Source organism: Orcinus orca, chromosome 11, assembly GCF_937001465.1.
Source record: "Orcinus orca chromosome 11, mOrcOrc1.1, whole genome shotgun sequence".
NCBI classification, from domain to species: Eukaryota; Metazoa; Chordata; class Mammalia; order Artiodactyla; family Delphinidae; genus Orcinus; species Orcinus orca.
This window is the reverse complement of record NC_064569.1, coordinates 35903434-35928091: the sequence shown is the minus strand read 5'-3', so window position 1 is coordinate 35928091 and position 24658 is coordinate 35903434. Positions and strand designations below refer to the sequence as shown.

General features: G+C 37.2%; 1 protein-coding gene across 3 annotated transcripts in view; it reads left to right on the top strand.

Annotated features, from left to right (window-relative positions):
- Window positions 1-24658, top strand: part of NELL2 (neural EGFL like 2) — a 376784-nt gene that overhangs the window by 45882 nt on the left and 306244 nt on the right. For all 3 annotated transcript variants that reach the window (XM_049694047.1, XM_004274430.3, XM_049694046.1), the window contains one exon: window positions 5636-5786. In XM_049694047.1, coding sequence (XP_049550004.1) covers window positions 5636-5786 — 151 coding nt within the window. The remainder of the gene's footprint in view (window positions 1-5635; window positions 5787-24658) is intronic.

The following is a 24658-nucleotide window of genomic DNA, read 5'->3' as shown; positions in this document are numbered from 1 at the left end:
GTCTATTTTGTATATAAAGAAACCAGTTTCTGTCTCTCCATCTCACCCTCACTCTCCTCTCTCCCCCTAACTATGTGTGTGGAGGATACACTTCATCCAAACATGAACTCATCACTCCATCCTGGTTGTCCCATGACTAAAAATGAATATTTTGATGTAATTGCTTCTGACCTGCTTCATTATTTATTAATAACTGCTTGAAAATGCCACACGTTGTGTTCTTAGTGGGATTTTTAGGCTTCTGCATGGAATAAAAATGGAAAACTTGGAAAAAAAGTTTTATTTTAAGCTCAAGCAGTTCTCCAATTAAAAAGACCTAATACAGCATGGGCATGCTGGTAAGTTCTTCTGTAAGGCTTCCTAATAGCATTTAAAGGCCCCTTTTCTCGGCCTGTTTTGCTCTGAAGAGGCAGTTCAAATGATGGTCGTCAGCCCTTCTTTGAAAAGACATTCAGCTTACTTTGACTTTTGTCCATCAAAGAATGATCATTCACAGTTCTCTAGAAACAGGGGGTGGTAGGCAGAATTTATCTTAAGAATAATTTCATTGCCAGAAACTTTTATGTTAATTTTCATGTGTGAGAACTGGTATTTTGTGGCTGAGTTTGAGACACTTAGAATGAAAGTAAGCTCAGAAAATCACCACAAGGGTATAATGGCTCTTGGTAGTTTTAGTGGGTTCCACAGTCTCATTGCTTGTGAGAGTAATAATAATATGTATCATAATTCTAAAAGCCAACACGTGGTCTTGCTACATGGCAGGCACAGCTAGTCATCTGCATAGCTGTCCTTGGAAACTTATTTTTCTGGGGTGAGAATTTGTTCTCATAACCATCTATTTTTTATGTGTGGTTCCTAACAGGAGACCTTGTTGAGAAATTGCTTAATACATACCTGAATTTAATTATGAATTCTGAAAACTGAAATGATAACAAAAATAAAGTAAAATTATTCTTCCGTGGTGGTTTCTTTGACTTGACTTTCTGGTGAGGACTAGAGTTGGATCTTAGAGTAATAATCACAGGAACTCAGAAGTCTCTCTGAACAGTATATCATCTTTGAGACGAAAATAGAAGGCAGGAGTGCTAATTTTACAAAGTGGGAAACAGAAATGCAAATGGGGAAAGTGACCTTTCTTAAAATCACTACTAAGCGAGTCACTTAAGGAACTAAAAATGTTATGTTATATAATTACTTCTTTCTGGATGATTTTCTATGTTGATGCTCCCGAATTTGCCTTTCTGTTTGTGAGTGACAGTTAAGCATGGGTGAGGATGCCACATCCAGGAGGCAGGGCAATTTAGCGGAAGGAATACTGGACCCGAAACTGTCATCCCCATTACACCTCTAGCATGCCTGGTGCCTTTGGGTGGATCACAGAATTGTAATAGTTGTCCTTGTTAAGCGTTGTGAGAATAAAATGGAATGTGGGTTCAAAGGGGAAAATACATTATTTATACATTTTTGAAGGACAAATGTTGTATGGTGCTAGACGTGCAGCATTGTATAGTGCACGTATAAAGTTATATATGTTGTCCCTGCTGTGCTACAGATTTAGTGTTTTTATGGTCCATCCTTTTATCCTCTTCTCATTCCCGTGATTCCTATGATTTACTCAGGCATGCCTATGACTTTAGATCCTGTATTCTGATGACCTCTACATTTATACTGCTGACCTTGACCTCTCTCTTGAGATCAAATTCTGTAGTGCCAGCCTCCTACCGGACACGTTCACATGCACGTTCCCGAACACCTCAGAATGACCGTTTCTAAAACTGAAATCCCATTTGGGTACCATCATGCTCCTACTGCATTTGCCTTTCATTCTGTCTCTCAAGCTGGAAACTTTGGATTCAATTTTCTCCTGTTTCTCCTGTTTTTGCCGTTTGCATGTGTTTTATCAGTGACCAAATTCTTTAGATTCTGCTTTCTAAAAATCTCTTGAATTCTATAATAATAAAATGATTATACTCCCTAATTTTTTTTGAGCTACTCACAGAGTTCAGGCTCCCATCAAATCCTTCCCGGATGCAGGCATAATAAATTTTTGAAAAACATGTTTTTAAGGGGGAACAATAGATTTCAATATCATTAAGGTGAGGTAAGGATTGGTGGGAGATGGTGTTCTGTTGACAGAAAGCTGAAAATTAGTATACTTCCTAGAGGTGCTCTCTCTGCCTCATTCAGTAATTTGTCTTCACCTGGGGATTATAGATTCATGCAAGACCCAGTTTTTAAACCGCTATACAAGTGAACTTGGTTAATCGGGATGGAAAGAAAAGAATTTCATTTTTCCTGTCCCTAAAGCATAGGCTGAATGGAGCTTCTGTAGGACATGTTCGGTATTGGAGGGTCCCTTCTTCCTGCAAGTCACTCTAACCACCACAGAGGGAGCAAAACAGGAAGGTCATGGGCTGGGAGGAGAGCCTGGACAGGGTGAGAGAGCGTGTCCTGAATTGTGACCCTGCGTAAGTGAATAGGCTTAAGTATACGCTGTATGGAGACCCTCTGGGACAACACTTACCACCCTGGCGGGATAGAGGATGGTTCTGCCCTGCAGGTCTCCTTAAGCATCTTAACGCGGATATCCACCTGGGGTTCACTTGGCCCTTCTCACATCAACATGCCTGACAGGCAGTGAAAGAACCAGTAAGTAGTTCTGTATCACGATTCCTGGTGAAAGCCAAAAACATCAATTTGATTTAGAAAAGGTAGTTTAGGGATGTCAAAATGTGATATTTAAAATATGTGAAATTTAACAAAAAGTCAATAATCACCTGAATTGCCATTTTCTCAAGAGTTTTCCCAACGTTCAAATTTTTTTCTTTCTTCAAATATTCCACATGGCTACCAGAGAAATTTTTCCAAAATGCAGATTAACAAATCTTTAAAAAAAATGGTTTCCCTTCAACTACACTTGCCTTCCTCATGTTTTCAACCGTGGTGGTTTACATTTTTACCAACAATACTCAAATGTAATCCATTTTTTAGGTCCTTCTTCCTTTCATCATAAGGTCAGTCTTCACATGTAATTTCATCTGAAGACAAAACAGATAAAACCCCACACAAATAATATAGCCTTTCAACCCTTCTCACAAATCTGACTCCAGAAGCAGTGGAGAATAATATAGAGATTTAGTGAAGGTTTTCTTCGCGTACCAAATGACAAAGCTTTCTAAAACTCCTCTTCAAGCATCTCTTCTTTAAAGTTCCACCTTGTCAGGCAGCTGGCACCCTTTTCTCAATTTCTTTTCTCTTACTATAAGAGCTCAAGCTTCCTGGGCTACACCTTCCCATCTCTCTGTGGCTCTGATCATCATTCCTGTATTTAATGTAGTCCTTCCTCAGTTTCCTTCATTTATGTCCCCATCTATCACCTGTTCAGCAAGACAAAGGGTGCTGCTCAAGCTCTACCTGCCTGAAAAGGGTCGGAGCGAGGCAGGGCCGGGAGGGGGAGTGTGACATTTGTAATTCAATTTTAATTTGTTCTTATCTAGCGAATTGAAACGAAGTCATGAAGTTTGTGAATGATTCACTTGTATATAAATTGGAGTGGATTAAAAGTTAACACTAGATAAATCCTTCTCACAGAGTCTCATTTTCTGTGCCTCCTTGGGGAGCAGACGGTTTTGGATCTCAGAGGGATTGGATGGCATCTCTGCAAAGCCTGTCTTCTCTCTAGTGGAATCCAGGGAGAAACTATTACATTTACCATGACTGAAATTGTGGATTATTATTACGCTTTTGAACTGTGACTATTGACTAGAACTGAGGAAGTTTGTTTTTGGAAACTAGGAAGTTTCTTTTTCCTAAAACCTGGAACCAGTATCCTGGGCCTGACTTCGTTGCCCTGGATTAGGTGCCTGTTTCTGAATCAATTACTGTGGACAGGAATAGGCGAAGCTCTGATTGGGTACTTTTAGCACAGAGGAAGCCAGAGTGGGGAGGGATCGTTTTTTCAGTGGTAGATAAGAGTTATTATTATTTATTTTTTAATTTTTTACCTAGAGAGTAAATTGAGCATGGTGACAGAAACAAGTGTCTATTACATTGGCACACAAAGCCCTGCCTCTCCTCTTCAGCTTTCCTACCCAGCCCCATCCTGCAATGGCTGCTACTTGCTGTTTCAGCCATGTCATGCCCTATCACGTCTCTTTGCTTTTTCATAAGCTATTTCTATGACTGGAATGCGTTTCCCTCTCTTCTCTACCTGGTGAGCTCCTGAGCAAATGCCTTCTGTTTTGAGATCCTGCCCTCCAGATGATGTTGGCTACTTTCTCTCTGTGGTCCAACACCACTTTGTACTTCCCTGTATGACAGCGTTTCTTTTGTTTTATTGGGATTACTTGTCCCCTCCTCCATTTTATGGGTATCTTGAGGGCTTCTCCATGTCTATGCATCCCCAGTGATGGACACAGACCAGGTGATTACAATTTTATTCCATAAATTTGTGTGGCTGGAAAGGTGGGGAACTTTAGATTAATCTCATAATCTCTGTTTCATCAAGGTTGTGGTTCTCAACCTGATTTCTGCTGCACTGTTCCAAAGGGAATGCTTGGAAATGTGTGGGAGAACTTTGGGTTGTCACAATGACTAGGACTGAGTGCCACTGGCATTCATTGGGCCAGGACCAGGGGTGCTAAATGTTCTGTAGTGCATAGGATAGTCTTCCACAGGAAGGGTTATTCTCTCCAAATGCCAGTAGCTTCCCCATTGAGAACTCCTTATCTAGTCTATCTAGTCTAAAGCACAGAAAAGAGGAGAACGATTTGATAGCTACAGAAACTGTGTTTCTGGCTCCCATCAACCCTCTGCACACACTGAATAGGAGAGCGTTATGCTCTGTGAGCGGACGGCTTGAATGATAGGTTTTTTCTGTCCACTAAATCCATTTCTACCCCTGGCTATTTCTCCCATGTCCTCTGGGTCCTGAGGTTGGAGTGCACGACTAAACCACAGGAAAGTGCAGGATAAAAATCTGCTCTCCCACTCAAATCTCTCTTGTCTAGGTGTTCTCTAAGCCTGGGGAGAGGGACGTGGGAATTGAGTTCTGTGCATTTCTTTCAAAAATACGGCACGATAATTTGATCTTAATGTTTCATCCACTGCACAGAAGGCTGAGAGTGACTAATTTCAATGATCTTTTAAAAAATCTATTTATAGCAAGCCTTCTGGCTACAGATATCAACGTGGAAGGTGGCACATTGATTTAAATCCAGTTTTCTGTCACGAGGTGTCAGAAAAGCTAAATGGCTCTGTCATGGTTTTTTAGGTCCTTTTCTCGGAAGGACATCCTTTTGTTCAATGTTGACACTGACGTGGCTGTGGTATCCAGGATTTAGGAAGAGTGTGAGGAGAAAACTTGGGAGCTCCGTTTTTCAAACAGGGCTCTTTGATTCTTCACCTCAAAGACATTTTTGAAAAAAGATCTCTGAAACACAAGCTCAGTCATTCATGTGGTTTACTGTCCTGTGTTATGTGTAGCAAAAAGTCTTTTTGAACCAATTTACCAGGAGAGTCTGGAGCTCAGTATTTATCAGCAGTTGCTTGATAATGTTTTCTGAAAGATGTTGCCTGTAAAGAATGCTTTATAAAGCCAAGTTCTAGTCTATTTACTGTATGTTTCTTTTTTTAGATACTCCCAGAAGTATAAAAGCATCCACTGCTACAGCTGAACAGTTTTTTCAGAAGCTGAGAAATAAGCATGAATTTACTGTTCTGGTGACCCTAAAACAGACCCATTTAAATTCCGGAGTGATTTTCTCCATTCACCACTTGGATCACAGGTACGTGCGGCTGCTAGAGTTTCCTGTGTTTTCATTATATATGGTGAAATTAACACATTAAAGAGAAGTAAACAAAAGCAAGATATTCATGATTGGTTTAAAACAGCAAGAATAATTTTGCTACATTATGCAAAATCAGAAACACAAGTAATTGAGATCAGCCTAAAAGCAGAAGGAGCTATTGCTTTTGATGTTGCTAAGAGCGAAGGGAAGTCACCATTCCTAAAACCCATTTATTAATTACTAACTTCCTCATGAGTTATCTTCCTCAATGTTAAAGTCAAACATACTTCCTCTTAATTGGTGAACAGTTAGCCGCAAAAATACCATATTCTGTTTCTTTAGGATATTGCCTGGGTTTAGAGTTTAATAGTCTTATAATTTTAATCACAGACAGATAAATTCTTTTTCAGCGCACTTCTTAGACTGTGGCAGTTACAGCTGTATTTTTGGATGTGTGTTGAATCAAAATACTGTCTAGTATTTCTTAGCTCCTCGCATGCATAGAAGCATGATTAGGAGAGCTGGTGGGAGTAGGGAGGAAGAGGGGAGAGGGGGAAGAAGAAATTCATTCATAACACTTAGCATATACATAAATTGCTACTAAATAACATCAAACAGCTTAAAGTGATTCCTTCCTGAAAGAATAACCACAGTTCTGACAATGAAAGTTCTTTTGTGTTCATATTTTGAATGCCCACTTCGTGACTATCTGGGGACGTTGGGCAAGTCATATAACCTCTCTGTGCCTCAATTTCCTCATCTGTAATAGGAGGATAGAAATAGTACCTCCTTCATAGGTAGTTGTGAGGATCAAAGAGTTCATATATGTAAAGTGTTTTACATATATAATGGATTTAATAATCCTGTTCAGATGTGGGCAGAAACCTCTTTTCTTGGGGCAGCCTGGGACTTGGCAAATCTTTGCTAAATACTAAAGGGCAAACAGAAGCAAATATATGTGGAGAACAAAATTTGAAAATTGACACAGAGAGCAGGGTTCCTGATCACATTCTACCTGGATTACTCTCAGGGATTTAAGGCCCCGTCTAATTCTATCGTTAGTCCCAAAGGATTGACATAACTTCCCAGGCCCCTCACTTGGATTTCTCTCCTCCCAGGTTTTGGCCTGTTTTTGAAAGGAGGGTGCCATCCTAACATTCACCAGGTAATTGGCTTGGGCTCCTTAAGACTGAGCAACAGCGCTTCCCTGGTGGCACAGTGGTTGGGGGTCCGCCTGCCGATGCAGGGGACGCAGGTTCGTGCCCCGGTCCGGGAAGATCCCACATGCCGCGGAGCAGCTGGACCCGTGGGCCATGGCCGCTGAGCCTGCGCGTCCGGAGCCTGTGCTCCGCAAGAGGAGAGGCCACAACAGTGAGAGGCCCGCGTACCGCAAAAAAAAAAAAAAAAAAAAAGACTGAGCAAGAGAGGGAGAGGTCCATGTCCAAGGGTTCACCAGGGCTCTTGGCCTTGGTATGTTCCTGGTCCTCGTCTTCAGGTGATTGACATCAGGGGAGCTCCTCATTTGTAACGCTGTGACCCTGCTCTTCTCCAGTGGGCTTTAGGCAACATGATTCACATACAGCGAAAGATATTGTTCCTTCACAGAGCAGCCTGATTTATTGCTGATTATTTCTGTTTGCTAAGAAAACTTCCCCTGTATTTTGGGCAAGAGATTTTTCTAAGCCCTGTGGCTTCTTACTACCCCATTTGTAGAGACATGGAACTCGCCTAACCTTCTTCCAGATGACATCCCTCACGACCATCCCATCCAGATGGTCAATGTTTTGTTGGTCCCTAGAGTTGAATACATTAACTCTACAAATGTTTGACCAGCATGCATTTCTTATAATCTATGCACTTTCCAACTGATACATATTAAAATAGTTTGAAATTTTTTTTTAGCACCTTAGACATAGTAAGGTTATGGACCACCGAAATACCCAACTTTTATCAGGTAGGTCTTTGAAGGAAGATTTGCTGTCAGACAGATCCTATCTTATTGTTCCTATGAAGTAGATTTGTTAAAGTTGTGTGTAGGGCTTTATATTGACTTATTTCAATTAAAAATAATATTTGTTTTTTTTCAAATTAGCATAGCAACATATTTTCATTGTAGAAAATGTGGACAACTGACAGGTGTAATAAAGAAATAGGAAAAGTCATACAAATCATATCACCAGAAGAAGACTGATGTTGAAATTCTGTCATATTTTAATCCAGTTTCTTGTCTGTGTCGGTGTGTGTTCTTACTTTTGGATACTGAACTCTTTCCTTTTTTAACTTTGATAAACAACACCGTGATGAACATATTTATACATAAATCTTTGTGCTCAGCTCTCATGCTTTCCGATTATTCTTGTTAAATTGATTATTAATTCTTCATTCTTCCTTTGTATCATCTGCAAATTTGATAACATTTACCTAAACAAATACCATATTTGAGATATAGGATATTTTTCTATGATATTTAAAATCATATCTATTTGGAAGGCACTTTTCATTTGCTTGGGAAGCCAACAATTATTAAAGGCTTACCGTGTGCTAGGCGCAGTGCTCAGTGCATTCCATGGGTTAGTTCCTTTTACGTCAATATTAGATAGTGGTTCAGAGTGCAGATCTGGAGAAGGACTGCGTGCATTCCAGTCATAGCTCTGGCTATGTGACCTTGGGTACTGGCTTTGTGACCTTGGGTAAATCACTTACCTCTTCTGAACCTCAGGTTCCTCATCTATAAATCCGTATAAAGTGCTTGATGATACTAGAGAAAAAAATTCACTAAAGTCCCATCATATTGCAAGGTCATTATTCTCATTACCATTTTACAGATAAGAAAAACAAGTTTTAGAGAGGTTAAGTTGTTAAAGGCTCCCAAGAGTAAATGCGGGTAGGGTTTAAACTCAGGTAGTATGATTATAGAGCTGGTCACCTGCACCTCTGTGCTGTGCCTTCTCTCAGTGTCTGAAGTTGTTAGACTAGCTTCTCTTCTGCCTGTTTTTTCACAGTATCACTTATCTAGATGGTGACAGAGTCGGCACCCAAACCCACTTCTGATTTTTTTATTCCAGTTTTATTGAGATATATCAATAATTGACACGCAGCACTGTATAAGTTTAAGGTGTACAGCATAGTAATTTGACTTATATACATCATGAAGTGGTTATCACAGTAAGTTTAGTGAACACCCATCATCACATATAGATACAACATCAAAGAAATAGAAAAATAATTTTCCTTCTGAGAACTCTTAGGACTTACTCTCTTAACAACTTTCATGTATAACACACAGCAGAGTTAATTATATTTACCAAGTTGTACATTACATCTCTAGTACTTATTTATCTTATAACTGAAAATTTGTACCTTTTGACTGCCTTCATCTAATGCCCTCTTCCTCCATCACCCGCCTCTGGGAACCACACATCTGATTTTTTTTCTGTGAGTTTGTTTGTTTTTGAAGCATAATTGACCTACAACACTATTAGTTCCTGTTACGCAGCGTATTTCTATATATTTCAAAATGATCACCACAATAAGTTAAGATGGCACCATACATACACACATACGTAGTTATTGACTATCTTCCCCACACTGTACATTTCATACCTGTGACTCGTTTATTTTATAACTGGAAGTCTGTACCTCTGAGTCTCCCTCACTTATTTCTCTCCTCGCCCCAAACCCTCTCTCCTGTGGCCATCACCTGTTTGCCTCTGTATCTGTAACTCTCTTTCTGTTTTGTTATGTTTGTTCATTTGTTTTGGTTTTTAGGTTCCACATATGAGTGAAATCATACAGTATTTGTCTTTTTCTGTCTGACTTATTTTACACTCAGCATAACTCTGATTCCCGAGTCCGGTATTTTTACACATCCACTGTGATATCTGCTAACCTCCCATCACCCTCGCAGACCTTGTGCTTTGGTTTGTATTGTTTTTTTTCCTGTTGTTGTTGCTGAAGATATCTTTCTTTCCTTAGTCTTATTCTCAGCCATCTCTTTAGTGTCATCATTTCCTGAACACTTATTTATTCTCTGCTTATTTTCACAAAAAATTAAGGAGGTTTATAGAGATATCTACAGGACAATAAGACAAAAATAAAATGAAATATGCAAGCCAAGGCAAAGAAGAAATAGACAACCACTTAGATGATAAGGGAATGCAACTATTCTTGGTTCTGAGACCAGAGGCTTATTTCTCCTGTGACCTTTTATGGTAAAATATAGTGAGTGCCTTTAGAGGAACAAGTTCAGAGGACCTCGTGTCAGCTGGTGACGTCAAGCCACAGCGCGCTTCAGAAAAAGCAAATCTATAACGATGCCAGTAACGTGCATCTAGGTGTAAAGGTGTTTGAAGTTGTACTGTCTTCGAGGCCCTTGGTAGTGTGCACAAAAGTTCTGTGCAACCAAGTTTTACTACTCAGAATGCCAATAGCACCTCCTATGTGAAATCCTGATAAAATACCTTGTCTTCTAGGCAATATTCCATACCAGTTGCTTTTCCCAGTGTCTTGAGAATAATACTGAATTCAAGTTAGACTTCTCTGATAAATACCCAAATTGCAGCTATTCTTTGTTGACAGTTAAATGAAAGTTGTATTGAACCTCAGCAGCAATTGAGTTGTAGGAAATACTGACATTTTATTATGAAAATTGAGGAACCAAATAAGGCCATGCCTGAACAGAAGGTACCCACATCCTCCTGTGGTGGCTGAAGTAGGCAGTTCCCAAGGGCAGGGCCAGGCTTTTTCTGGGTAAGTAGTGTGGATTCTACTCTCACGTAATGGTGGATGAATCCTCTAGAATGTGGAAATTTTAACTATGCTACAAATTTCAAACATTACATATAAGATTAATGCCGATAGTGAATTTTACAAATTAGGAAAATCACAAAGAGGGAAGCAAAAATCATCTGTAATTTTATCCCCCTGGGGATAGTGTCTACTAATACTTTCAGTTATAAATGTCTACTTAAAATGTATAGATATACTATTTTTTTAAAAAATTAAATCACACTGTACATATTTTATAACTTTTTATAATTTAGCAAAATTTTTTGAGGATTTTCCTATGCCAGTAAATATTCATTTATAATCTGTTCATTAATGACCAAAGAGTATTCCATTACTGGGTGCAAATTAAATCAGGGAAATCAGATTCTCACAAAATTTTAATTTTGTCATTAAAAATGCCAAACTATCCAAAAAGTGTCAAACTTTGATCAGTAGAACTATCTGACATATCCATTAAGATGACTAGCTTGCAAAATATGGTCCTGGATAAGTGAATACATTTATGTGCTTCAAAGGATTGTTAGCTGTAAACCAGTTAAATGTTGAAAAATGCTCATCAAAAGAAACAGGTGATCTGTCATCCTTTAACTGGCAGTGATTAGATGTAGATCCAGCCTTCCGTCAGGTCTGTCTTAGTTCACAGAAGAGCTCTTCCTCATGAGGAAAGAAGCTCATTTCCTAGTTGCTTTTGGGAGTGGGTGGGGTGAGGTTGTGGGTGCTCCACTGACCACAGGTTCTTGCCTGCTTGGTAGAAGGCAAGAAGTTGAGTTATTCATAACCCCGTGAGTTAGGCTTTGTGAGTTTGACCGTAGAGTGCCTGCTGCAGAGCAAACACTAAATAAACATTAATGTTATTACTAGAGATGATGTGAAGCGGCTTCCCTGCTTCTCGTGTCAGTGCCTGACTTCACTCTTATCTCCCTGCGGGTTGATGGCAGTGAGCTATCCTGAGATATCTGGCTATTGCGCATCTTGCTCTGACTCCAAATGAAGTAGGGAGAGGTCAGTGAGAAATAGAGGCTGCGGGGAATGTCAGCTCCGGCACTGGCAGAGATGGAGAAAAGTGGTATCATTCAGTAGGAGTATAAATGCCAGGTACAGTGGCCAGTCTGCTCATCACCTCTGTGTAGATCCCTTTCTTTCTGCTCATCCAAGTCCTGTTCACACTTCAGAACTTCACTCACAGCTCCGTGAAGCTTTTATTGACCTTCCCAGTTTACATGAATTTCTTTCTCCAGGTTTTTAAATCTGGGCCACTCCTTGTGGCATTCTAACATATAACATCTTGTTGTTTCAATGTTTCACATATATACATATGTATTCATTGCATGTGAGACGGTAAAAAGTATCATTTGCTGCCTTTGATCACAATTTATATTTTAAAAATCTAAATCTATTTGGTAACAAATATTTACTGAAGATTTAAAAAATTTAAATTGTAATTGTAAGTGAAAAAAAATTGGTAATACATCCCATGGTTCAAAATTTAAAAGGCACAATAAGATATAGAGAAAAAGTCTACCTTCATCCCTCCCCGGCCACCTGATTTCTGTCCCTGGGGGCAACCACTATTATCATTAAAGACATTTTGAAAGTAAGAAAAGTTAAAAGAAGAAAATGTTTCTCAGCCAGTCAGTGGTGTGCTGGAGCAGGCTTATACTGGCTGATAAGAATTGAAACTTTGTGAGCTGGCTGACATCACTGTTGTAGCTTGAAGTAGACTATGGAAATAAGCAAGTGCTACAGAGTAGAGCTCTTTTTAAAAATGTTTTTGTTGATAAATATTCTGTTTTTAATGAGTCTACTTTTTTCATATTTCTTTTCTTCTATCTTCCCTAAACAAACGGATAAATGAACCAATATCTTAGAATTATTTCTGTAGAAAACAGAGAGCCAAATGTTAAACATTTATCAGCACCATGCCTGCAGTGGTTGTAGACAGCCACCATAAGACTCCAGGATGTAGCTTTCTAATCCTTTTCCCAGGAGTACTTGTGTGTTTGCCTGAAATTTTATGTAGCTGACAACAATTTTTGATTAGATTTTTTCTTTTGCTGTAAAGGATTATGCATTAAACTTGCACACTCCATTTTACCTGCCATGCTGTCATACAAAGTTAGATGCTAAATAAATATTTGGTGGATGAAAAAATGAGTGGAAGATCGAGCGAAAGATCATCATGAGTACACCAGGAATCACAAATAACATCACAAACAAAGTTTTCTCCAGGCTAGGGTGAAGGATCTGGAGAATGTTCAAATTTGCTCTATTGATGCAGGGTGCCTTATCTATCCTGAAATGCCATTAGCTCTAGGCGTGAGGATTTTACTAACTGGCAGACGCTGCTTCCAAATGACTGCAAGTCAAGTTCTTAGAGAATAACGACACCTGTAATGAGCTATGTAGCAACATCTCAGCCACTGTGTGAAAGCTGGAAACGTAATCACACAACTTTGTTGGTTTGGACATATGAGACTAATGGACGCGCTCTGGGTCTTGGGGTGTCTGAAGTGAGCTAAGAGCAAGATGGAAGTGGGAAAGGCAGACATCACAGTATCTTGGGACTGGAAGTGTGCTTAAGTCACATCTTGGTACTGAAACACAGCTTCAAACAAAGTGACATCATTATGAAGCTACTGGGAACCTTATAAGCAGTGCTCTGGTGTGCCGTGAACAGTCTCATTTGGCCTCCAAACCTGAGATGCTGGTTTCCAGTGATGTTTTTCAAGTAGGGGCTGCTGTTAAAAATTGGACCACAAACTTCATGTGAGCACAGTGTAAAAAGATTGTTGGCTCTTCTGGCATTTCTGTGTATGTTTAGCCAACATCAGTATTACCTAAAAACAACAGACAATAATATATGGTACTTTATGTATGAAAGAATTAAGACACTTAGGCAGATCAAAGGAGTTTTCTCATCATTACAGTTTTCTGGCTATTGTGTTTTGAAAGGAAAAAAAAAGACTAGAGAAGTAATTCTAAGATATTATTCACTTATCTATTTGTACAAGAAATATAGAGGAGAAATATGAAAACAGTAAAGGCTAATTGAAAAGTGAAAGTATATTTGTAAGTAAAAATGAATGAGAAAATTTCCCCGAATTCCAAAAGGACTCTGTTCTCTTTTTCCATGTTTTGCAAAACTGCATTTTCTTCACGATAAATAAAATCCTTTTGCTGTCCCTTGATGTAGCTTTCGTACAGTCCCCTAGATTACATTCTGTGGTTTAAAATTTCCTTTATGAGAAATTTATGGTCTACTCTATAGAATAGAAAATTTGGCATGATTTTGGGCAATTTGGGGGAAGTAAGAAAAAAATTCATCTGTCCTTGATGCTACCTAACTTTTTTCTTTGGATGTTGAAGAATTTGTGACAATGAATGAGAGATTATCTCAGCACAATATTTGACTCTGCAATGAATACTGATACATAGGCATTAATGCAAATACTGTTGATTAGTTTACTATTGATCTTTTAATTGGAGATCTGGAAAGGGGACGATGATACATCTGTATTTAACTTTCCATCTTAATCTGCCCCGCTGTATTCAATGATTGATCATTTTGTCCTGCCTAACAAAGAAAAGAAATGGACATCTTGAACTTAGATCTAGGTATACTTATCTTGTGTAATATCTAATAGGTGAAGCTGGTGGTCCCAATGCCAGTTACCCAAAAGCCCATTCTTTTCTCACATGTTTGTAATGTCAAATGTAGTACCACATCTCTGTCAATTCAGAGGTCTGTTTCTGGGCCTTGTATTCTGCTCTACTGATTCCTTGTGGCTCCTACAGGAAGACCACACTACTCTGATTACTGTAGTTTTATAAGACTTGCTAACTCATAGTTCAGGTCTCTGTTCTTCCTGTTCAGATTTTTTGCTATGCTTGAAACTTTATTCTTTGGTATAAACTTTAGAATCAGTTTGATAAGTTTTATGAAAAAAATGCCATTGGGATTTATATTGGAATTGTGTCACATTTATAGATTAATTTGTTAACATTTTTCTGATATTCATTTTTTAAAATCCAGGGATATGACTTATCTCTCCATTTTCTTTCATTTCTTCTTTATAATTATCTCTATAAAGGACATACACATATTTTGTTAGATTTTTTTCTAGGAACCTTACAGGCTATTCTGTTACTCAAGTGGGATCTTTATTTTTCCATTATATTTTCTAATTTGTAAAAGACTTAAGTTACTATATTACCAGAAAAATGGATTCTGATTTGTATCAAAAGTAACATCTGCTATAGTATTTAACTTGCTTTCTCTTTTGTCTCTGGAGGAAAGTTGGAGTTTTTGGATGCAACTCAAGTATAATAAGAAAATTTTCAAGGTGTCATCAAAGTTCATTTAATTCTCTTTTCTTAATCTGCCATACATTGATATGCACTGACATTTCAATGATCTTTTCCAAGCTGAATGTTGAGGGATTTGTTGTAATATATTTTAATTCTTTGGCATTAAGACTCTTCTCCTTTTAGTCTTACGATGTCATTGTGAAACTTCCCAAATGCTGTTTAGGCCTTTGGTCAATCACTTAAAATCATTTTTCAGAAGACTCATTTAACAAATTAAAATGATCTTCCTGCAGTTTATTAGGAAGTGACAGGAAATAGAATTGAGCTTATTTGTAACTTGTTTTGTTATCTCCTGTAGTGTGGTGAAGCATGTACCTTTTAAAAAAGTCCATGCAAAATATTGTTTGGGGGCTTCCCTGGTGACGCAGTGGTTGAGAGTCCGCCTGCCGATGCAGGGGACACGGGTTCGTGCCCCGGTCCGGGAAGATCCCACATGCCGCGGAGCGGCTGGGCCCGTGAGCCATGGCCGCTGAGCCTGCGCATCCGGAGCCTGTGTTCCGCAACGGGAGGGGCCACAACGGTGAGAGACCTGCGTACTGCAAAAAAAAAAAAAAATTGTTTTGGTGTCCTTATTGACATGGAGTTTACGTTATCTCCATTACTTAAGAAATCTTATTTCCCTAGCTGTTGTATACACTTGCATTCCATTGATCTTGGCAAGCTGTCATATTTTTGAAACCATATATTGATGTATTTCATAATAGTTGAATGAAAGTCATTCAAATTTTTCCTCTTCTTTTCACTGATTTTACCCATTGAGCATTTAAAGAAGGAGATGATTGGCATGCTGTCATCTTTCATTTGTATTTTAACCTTTGGCTATTTAAAACTCTAGGTAGTGTAAAAATTAGGTTTGATTATTATTGAGAATGTGAGTGCACTAGAGAATACACGAATCAGTGAATATTTCAACGTAAATCCATTTAACTTAGCCAATAAAAATACCCTGATCAGCACTGAAAAGAAAGTAAGAGATGTGTTTTGAGGAAACAATTTACTTTGCAGATGACTTGAACTATACACTTTGAAGCACTGAGCACTATATTTAAAATACTTTTTGCTAACATGATATATGAGAAATGACTGTCATTTCTAAAGTTTACTGTTCTTTGAATATTAGTGAATTTGTATATTTTCATATATTTATTAGTAAGTTGTTGGTATCTCTGATTAGATGAATAGTTTCTAAATATCCTTTGCCATTTTTACACCAGAGTCTTGTCATTTTTCTTGTTTATTTGTAAAATTCTTTATATGTTAAGAATGTCAACTCACTGACAGTTATATTTGCAGGAGAGTTCCCAGGTTAATTATTGCTTTTAATTTAAAAATGTTTTTTGAAATCATTTCAAACCTACAGAAAAGTTACAAAGACAGTACAAAGAACTCCTGCCTCTTCTCTCACCAGATTCCTAATTGGTAATCTTTTTAGCTCATTTGCTCCATCACCCTCTATCTCAGTCCAGTATGCCTTTTACTGACAATATACTCCATCACCCTTAAATACTCTAGTATATATTTTATTAAAACAAGGACACTCTCTGTATAACCAACATACACAATGCAATCAAGAAATCAGCATTGACAGCACAATACCATCCAATCTCAGACCCCATTTAAATTTCACCAACTATCTAAACAATGTCTTTTTCCTTCTTGGGCCATAATTCCATTCTAGAACACATGTTGCATTTGGTTGTCATATCTTATAATTTCCTTCAATCTGGAGCAGTTCCGTTCCCTGTTTTGGGTATCCTTTACAGTCTCAGAAGTATAGGCATTTCATTCCATATTATCACCGTCAACCTGGGTCCATCTGATGTTTCCTCATCACACTCAGGCTATGCATTCTTGTTAGGAACACCACAGAAATGATGCTGACCACATCTGGAGGTACACTGTGTCAGTCCGTTCTACTGCTGTGATATTAACCTTGATCACCTGGTCAAGTTAGTGATCTGCCAGGTTCTGCACTATTTTTTCCCTTTGATTTTGATCAGTATTTTATGGGGAGATAATTCAATTTCATTCCAATATCCTGTTCCTCATCAGACCTTCACCCACCTGCCTTAACATCCATTGACTGTTCCCACCTGTATAAGATACGATTGCTTCTTAGTGACACGAATAAAATGATAAAATGGAAAATTGAACTCATTCTAACTCAAATTCATTTTTTATACTGTCAAAAACTTAAGGAATATATGTCATGTAAAAATATATTCCTAAAAAATGGTAATTCAGACTTTTGTATCTCATTTTTAAATTTTTTAATTTTTATTTTTTGCCATACACGGGCCTCTCACTGTTGTGGCCTCTTCTGTTGTGGAGCACAGGCTCCGGACACGCAGGCCCAGTGGCCATGGCTCACGGGCCCAGCCGCTCCGCGGCATGTGGGATCCTCCCGGACCAGGGTACAAACCCACGTCCCCTGCATCAGCAGGTAGACTCTCAACCACTGCACCACCAGGGAAGCCCTTGTATCTCATTTTAAGTGCATATCCCCTTTCACTATGCAAGGTATCTTTAAATTAACTACTGTATTTTTCTTTAATGAAAAGTATTCATTTATACTGAATGAAATTCAGAGAAAATAATGTTATTTCCATAAAGTTGATTTGCCCAACTTTTCTACCTTTTTCTTGATAGCTTTATATACAGGATTGCATTCATTGAACTAAACTCAAAGACCTTTGTGAAAACAAGATCAGAGTGTATATAAGATGTATTTCCAGGCAAATTTTGCTGGAAATACATTCAGCCTTCTATGATGTCTAGTTATTGGATTTTCAGTTTTTGACATTTCTAATTGCATGTTTTCTACATTTAAAAAATAATTCTGATTGTTATTCATCAGCCGATAACTGAAATAAATATATGACAAAATCTTTCTATCCTTTAGTTTGTCATAATTCAGGATCTATTGCAGGTGTTTTGTTCAATCACGTTAAGAAAAGTTGTGCTTATTTTTAATCTCTCCATTTCTAACTAGATATGAGAATGTAGAGTAATAAGACAGTATAAAAATGTCTGGCCATGTAAAATAAAGATCTGGCAGAAATATAAAAATTCTGGACACGAAAAAGGAAGGCCTACATTTATAGCAAATCATCATCCTGGGGAGTGTCAATTCAGGAAAATGATGAAATGGGAACTCTTTGAGGACCTGGACTTTTGTCTCTTTTTCCCAGTATGCTCTGTACCTGGTACAGTGCCTGCTGTAAAGATGGCTGGTGGATGTTTGAGGAATGACTGAATGAGAAGTGCAGAGAATCTGCTGATACCCAGTGTATGGTAGTTGGCTGATTTCTTAGGTTCATTGAAATGTTGTCTCTGCATTATAAGGATTAACACTTTATTAAGTTCTTACTCTGTGTCATGTAGTCTTCTAAACACCTTACATGGATTAATCTCATTAAATGTGCATCACAATCTTGGAGGTAGATACCATTCTTATCCTTATCTTCCAGATAAGAAAATGGGGCCTTGAAAGGTTAAGTCTCAAGTCCAAGGTTACAGTAAGTGGCAGAATCAACATTTGAACCAGGCTGCCTGACACCAGAGCCCATTCTCCTGTAACCACCATCCTGACAACTTCTCTCTCTACCTGTTTTAGAGCAACACTATGGCCTTTCTTCCTCCTCAAAACCCAAGAACTCTATTGACAGGGTTAATACTCTTGCTTTCTATTGCTTTTGAAGACAACAATCATATATTTTTCTTCTATTAAGCTTTTTTGTTATAGTAAACATTTTTATCCAGAAGTTTTCTTTCTTGCAATTTATTTCTTTATTTCAATAGCATCATCATGGCTTGCTGAAGTTGATAACAGTATAAATAAAGCTGTCGTGGTCTGCATGATTGGGAAAATATTTTGTCTTTTCATTTTTTAAAATTGACTCTCCATAAAAAGTTTGTGCTAAAACTTAAAACTAAGATTCCTACATTTTTGGCATTTCCCTACTAGAATTTGGGGCCCAGTTGGATCTATTTTCTTTAGTTAGGGGGGTCCAGTAGCCATTTCGATTGGGAACGCTTGAAGTAATAGGCTCACTAAGAGCAAAATGTCACCTCAGTGGAAGACCCATGAATCCTGTTGCCTTCTTCCTTGGCTTTTATCTATTCTGAACAATAGAGGAGACATGATGACCCATGAAGCATGTCAGAAAACAGATGCTGCAGTGTTGACAGCTTACTCTCCCCTGTGACTAATTCCTTTCTTTCAAATACAGCCTCCCTAGAACTTCTAGTTGCCTTACACGCATCAATGCTTCTCCTTTATTGTCTGCCCGTGGTTTCAGAATGTGTTACGTGTAAAGCTGCCAGAAATTCCTGCACAGACCAACCTCTATTGACCTAAGGAAGTCCTATCGATTTTTTAAACGACCTTAGGAAAGCAAAATGTTAAGAGGAAGATTTGAAACCAGATAAAATACTTCCTGGAATCAAAGGGCATCGAGGGTCTTTGGGAGTCACTTAGTCACTCCAGATGGATGTATTCCTAAAAGCATCATGAATCATTGTTTTAGGTGAAGGTGATGATGAAAAGTTACCATCTTGAGAACATAATCTTCTTCCAGAAATATTGTTTGCTGTTTATACTTTGAGATAGCACGATTGCATGCACACTTTAATACACTTGTAAAGCCACTTAAGTATCTGGAAATTGAAGACACCATTGCTGTATTCTCTTGGAATTACACATGCACATACACACAAATTCCAATTCATCCAAAACTACAGTAATGTTTAAATTATGTATATAAATGTATATGGATTTTAAGAGGTCACCAAGTTCTTTCCTTCAGGCAGAGTTGACTTAAATCATTCTAAAGGTAAAACTACATCCAGAAAAGATGTTTTGTTTTGTGAATTTTTTTCACAAAAGAGATTGACTTAAGTAACCAAATTCAGAAATTAAAAAGTGATATATTATGGATTTTTTAATGTAAAATTAAGTATATAGTGTCTTATATACTAAAGGATCAAGTAATTAATGATTCCTCAATGAATATGTTATTCCCTCCCAGACTGTGCTCTACTTTTCTATGTATGTATATTTTTAGATCCTTTCATATCAAAGTGGATGTTATGAGAATTTGATGTATAAAATATCATTTCTGTAGTTTTTGAACCCTACTTGACCATTAACACACATCACAGATGGTTTCACAGATCCAGGGATAATTTACTCCACTTCCTTTCTGCAGAAATAGAATTACATATACTCAGTGGAAAAAAGAAATTCATGTTTTATATAGGTCTTTTAAAATAACTTTTCAGGGAGGGAGATGCAAGAGGGAGGAGCTATGGGGATATATGTATATGTATAGCTGATTCACTTTGTTATAAAGCAGAAACTAACACACCATTGAAAAGCAATTATACTCCAATAAAGGTGTTAAAAAAAAGAGATAACTATAAAATAACTTTTCAATAGGAGTTTCATCTTTAAATTCAAATGAAGTGATACCTCAGTTAATAAATCCCTTGGAACCATATGTATTTTATTACTTAACTATATTAAATATACCCTTGTGTGTGTACATGCGTGCGCACACACACACAAATACTTGCACCTCAGAGTCTTTCAAAACAGAACAGCTAGTGCTTATTTTTAATGACCAAATCTTTAAATTTTCCTCTCTAATATGTTAATCTGAGTTTTATAGAAAAAAGTATGACCGTTTCTGAAATAAGAACGATGCTATATATCATAAAGGGATAGTGGGCTGGAAAAATTTTAGAAAAAAGGAAAGAATGCACTGACCCTTTCTCAACCTACCACTCTTCAGTGTAAGCCCTCTTGGGGAATTAGTGAAGGGTTATACTTCTAACTTCCTTTCAAATATCATCAGCATCTCTACATTGGAGTAAGGACTAGAGGCAGAATAGCTTTGGTGATGCCATCAGGAGTGAGATGGGATGAATCCAGTCTCCAAATAGATTCCTTGAGTTTTCAGCAATTGGGGATCTTATTTTACATGGCCTGTACTCGTAGGTGATAAATATAAGTTGGGAATCATTGCAGAAATCTTCTTTTTCCTTATATGAATGTTTAATTGATGCTCCCCAGTTCTTTGAAAGAACGATTATTTTCTTTTAGAATTGCAGTCACCTTTGCTATAATCAGCTGAACCTGATCTGTATGGGCCTGTTTTTAAACTATCTGTATGGTTCCATTAGTCTATATTTCTATTCATGTGCCAACATTGCATAGTTTTAGCTACTGTTGTTTCATAATAATTTTAGATATAGTAGTGTAAACCTTCCAAATTTTGTTGTTCTTCTTCAAGATTATCTTGGGTATACTTGTCTTTTTCACATTTCCTTGTAATTTTAGAATCAGCTTGATTTTGGGTTGGGATCTATTAAATCTGTAAGTAAATTTGACCAATGATTTACGTATTTGCATTAGAGATTTAAAAATTTTTCTCAGTAACATTTTTATACAACATTTTATTTCATTTGTTTTGTAAGGTTATCGCACATTTTCTGTTAAATTCTGGGATATGTGATGTTTTGATGTTAATTTAATTGGCACATTTAAAATTTTGTTTTATATTTGTTAGCCATACAAGTGAGTTTTGTACATTGATCTTCCAGTGACCTTTGTTACATTAATTTATAATTTATTATTACTCATTTATGCATTAATTTATCTGCTATTCATTATAATATTGACTACGAATAAGAGTGATATTTCTTTCTTTTCAATTCTCATACCTTTAATACATTTTTCTATCTTATTACATTGGCTATTCAATATGGAATAAATATGGAATAAAAGTGTGCTGGCTGATATTTTTATCTTCCCAATCTCATGGGGAAAGCTTTGATATTCCATTATTAAGTATGATGTTTTTCATAGTTATTATTGTTGTTTTTGTTTATTTGTAGATTCTTCACCTTATATAAAGCAACTTCAGTTTTATTCCTCAGAATTGAGAAAAAGAATGGATGTTAAATTTTCTCGAATGCATTTTCTACAACTGCTAAATATTTAATTTTTCTCCTTTATTTATTTATTTATTTTTTGGGGGGGATTTTTTTTTTATTCAAACAGAAAGTTGCAAAAATTATAATCATCCTCATCAGTTCACTCAGTTCCATGTAATTATTTTTTTTTCATCTTGATCTTTGTTAGCACTTTTATGAATTCATCAGTTTTCCATTAGAGTTCTGAAAATGCTTATTCATTCAGTTCAGCAGTATAGTCAGTTACCAGAAACCTGTACCTGTCAGAGTCTTTCCCATGAATTCCTTGAAGATGAAACGCTTTTATAGGAACATTTTTGCAAAAGCATCAGAGTACACCCAGAACTGTCTGTAAATGACAAAAGACTTAAAAATGGCCACGGTTAAAGATTTGATGAAAGTCCATAATAATGCAATTGACAAGGAAACTTAGTTATTTCTGAGATATACATTTTAAAGTAATAGCTAGAATTATGACTTATAACATTATACCAGAACATATAAGATTTTTAGAAATTTCATGTAATGTCTGAAACATTTATATTAACGTATTTCCATACAAATAACCCAAAGAAAGTTTAGTATTAGTTGTTTTTGTTTGTTTGTTTGTTTTTTATACTGCAGGTTCTTATTAGTTATCAGTTTTATACACATCAGTGTATACATGTCAATCCCAATAGCCCAATTCAGCACACCACCATCCCCACCCCACTGCGGTTTCCCCCCCTTGGTGTCCATACGTTTGTTCTCTACATCTGTGTCTCAACTTCTGCCCTGTAAACCGGTTCATCTGTACCATTTTTCTAGGTTCCACATACATGTGTTAATATACGATATTTGTTTTTCTCTTTCTGACTTACTTCACTCTGTATGACAGTCTCTAGATCCATCCACATCTCAACAAATGACCCAATTTCATTCCTTTTTATGGCTGAGTAATATTCCATTGTATATATGTACCACATCTTCTATATCCATTTGTCTGTCGATGGGCATTTAGGTTGCTTCCATGACCTGGCTATTGTAAATAGTGCTGCAGTGAACATTGAGGTGCATGTGTCTTTTTGACTTATGGTTTTCTCTGGGTATATGCCCAACAGTGGGATTGCCGGATCATATGGTAATTCTATTTTTAGTTTTTTAAGGAACTTCCATACTGTTCTCCATCATGGCTGTATCAATTTACATTCCCACCAACAGTGCAGGAGGGTTCCCTTTTCTCCACACCCTCTCCAGCATTTGTTGTTTGTAGATTTTCTGATGATGCCCATTCTAACTGGTGTGAGGTGATACCTAACTGTAGTTTTGATTTGCATTTCTCTAATAATTATTGATGTTGAGCAGCTTTTCATGTGCTTCTTGGCCATCTGTATGTCTTCTTTAGAGAAATGTCTATTTAGGTCTTCTGCCCATTTTTGGATTGGGTTGTTTGTTTCTTTAATATTGAGCTGCATGAGCTGTTCATATATTTTGGAGATTAATTCTTTGTCTGATGATTCATTTCCAAATATTTTTTCCCATTCTGAGGGTTGTCTTTTCGTCTTGTTTATGGTTTCCTTTGCTCTGCAAAAGCTTTGAAGTTTCATTAGGTCCCATTTGTTTATTTTTATTTCCATTACTCTAGGAGGTGGATCAAAGAAGATCTTGCTATGATTTATGTCAAAGAGTGTTCTTCCTATGTTTTCCTCTAAGAGTTTTATAGTGTCCAGTCTTACATTTAGGTCTCTAATCCATATTGAGATTATTTTTGTGTATGGTGTTAGGGGGTGTTCTAATTTCATTCTTTTACATGTAGCTGTCCAGTTTTCCCAGAACCATTTATTGAAGAGACTGTCTTTTCTCCATTGTATATCCTTGCCTCCTTTGTCATAGATTAGTTGACCATAGGTGCGTGGGTTTATCTCTGGGCTTTCTATCTTGTTCCATTTTTCTATGTTTCTGGATTTGTGCCAGTACCATATTGTCTTGATTAAAGTAGCTTTGTAGTATAGTCTGAAGTCAAGGGAGTCTGATTCTTCCAGCTCTGTTTTTTTCCCCTAAAGACTGCTTTGGCTATTCACGGTCTTTTGTGTCTCCATACAAATTTTAAGATGATTTGTTCTAGTTCCGTACAAAATGCCATTGGTCATTTGATAGGGATTGCATTGATCTGTAGATTGCTTTGGGTAGTAGAGTCATTTTCACAAAATTGATTCTTCGAATCCAAGAACATGGTATATCTCTCCATCTGTTGGTATCATCTTTAATTTTTTTCATCAGTGTTTTATAGTTTTCTACATACAGGTCTTTTGTCTCCCTAGGTAGGTTTATTCCTAGGTATTTTATTCTTTTTGTTGCAATGGTAAATGGGAGTGTTTCCATAATTTCTCTTTCAGATTTTACATCATTAGTGTATAGGAATGCAAGAGATTTCTGTGCATTAATTTTGTATCCTGCAACTTTACCAAATTCATTTATTAGCTCTAGTAGTTTTCTGGTGGCATTTTTAGGATTCTCTATGTATAGTATCATGTCATCTGCAAACAGTGACAGTTTTACTTCTTCTTTTCCAATTTCTATTCCTTTTATTTCTTTTTCTTCTCTGATTGCCATGGCTAGGACTTCTAAAACTATGTTGAATGATAGTGGTGAGAGTGCACACCCTTTTCTTGTTGCGGTTCTTAGAGGAAATGCTTTCAGTTTTTCACCATTGAGAATGATGTTTGCTGTGGGTTTGTCATATATGGCCTTTATTA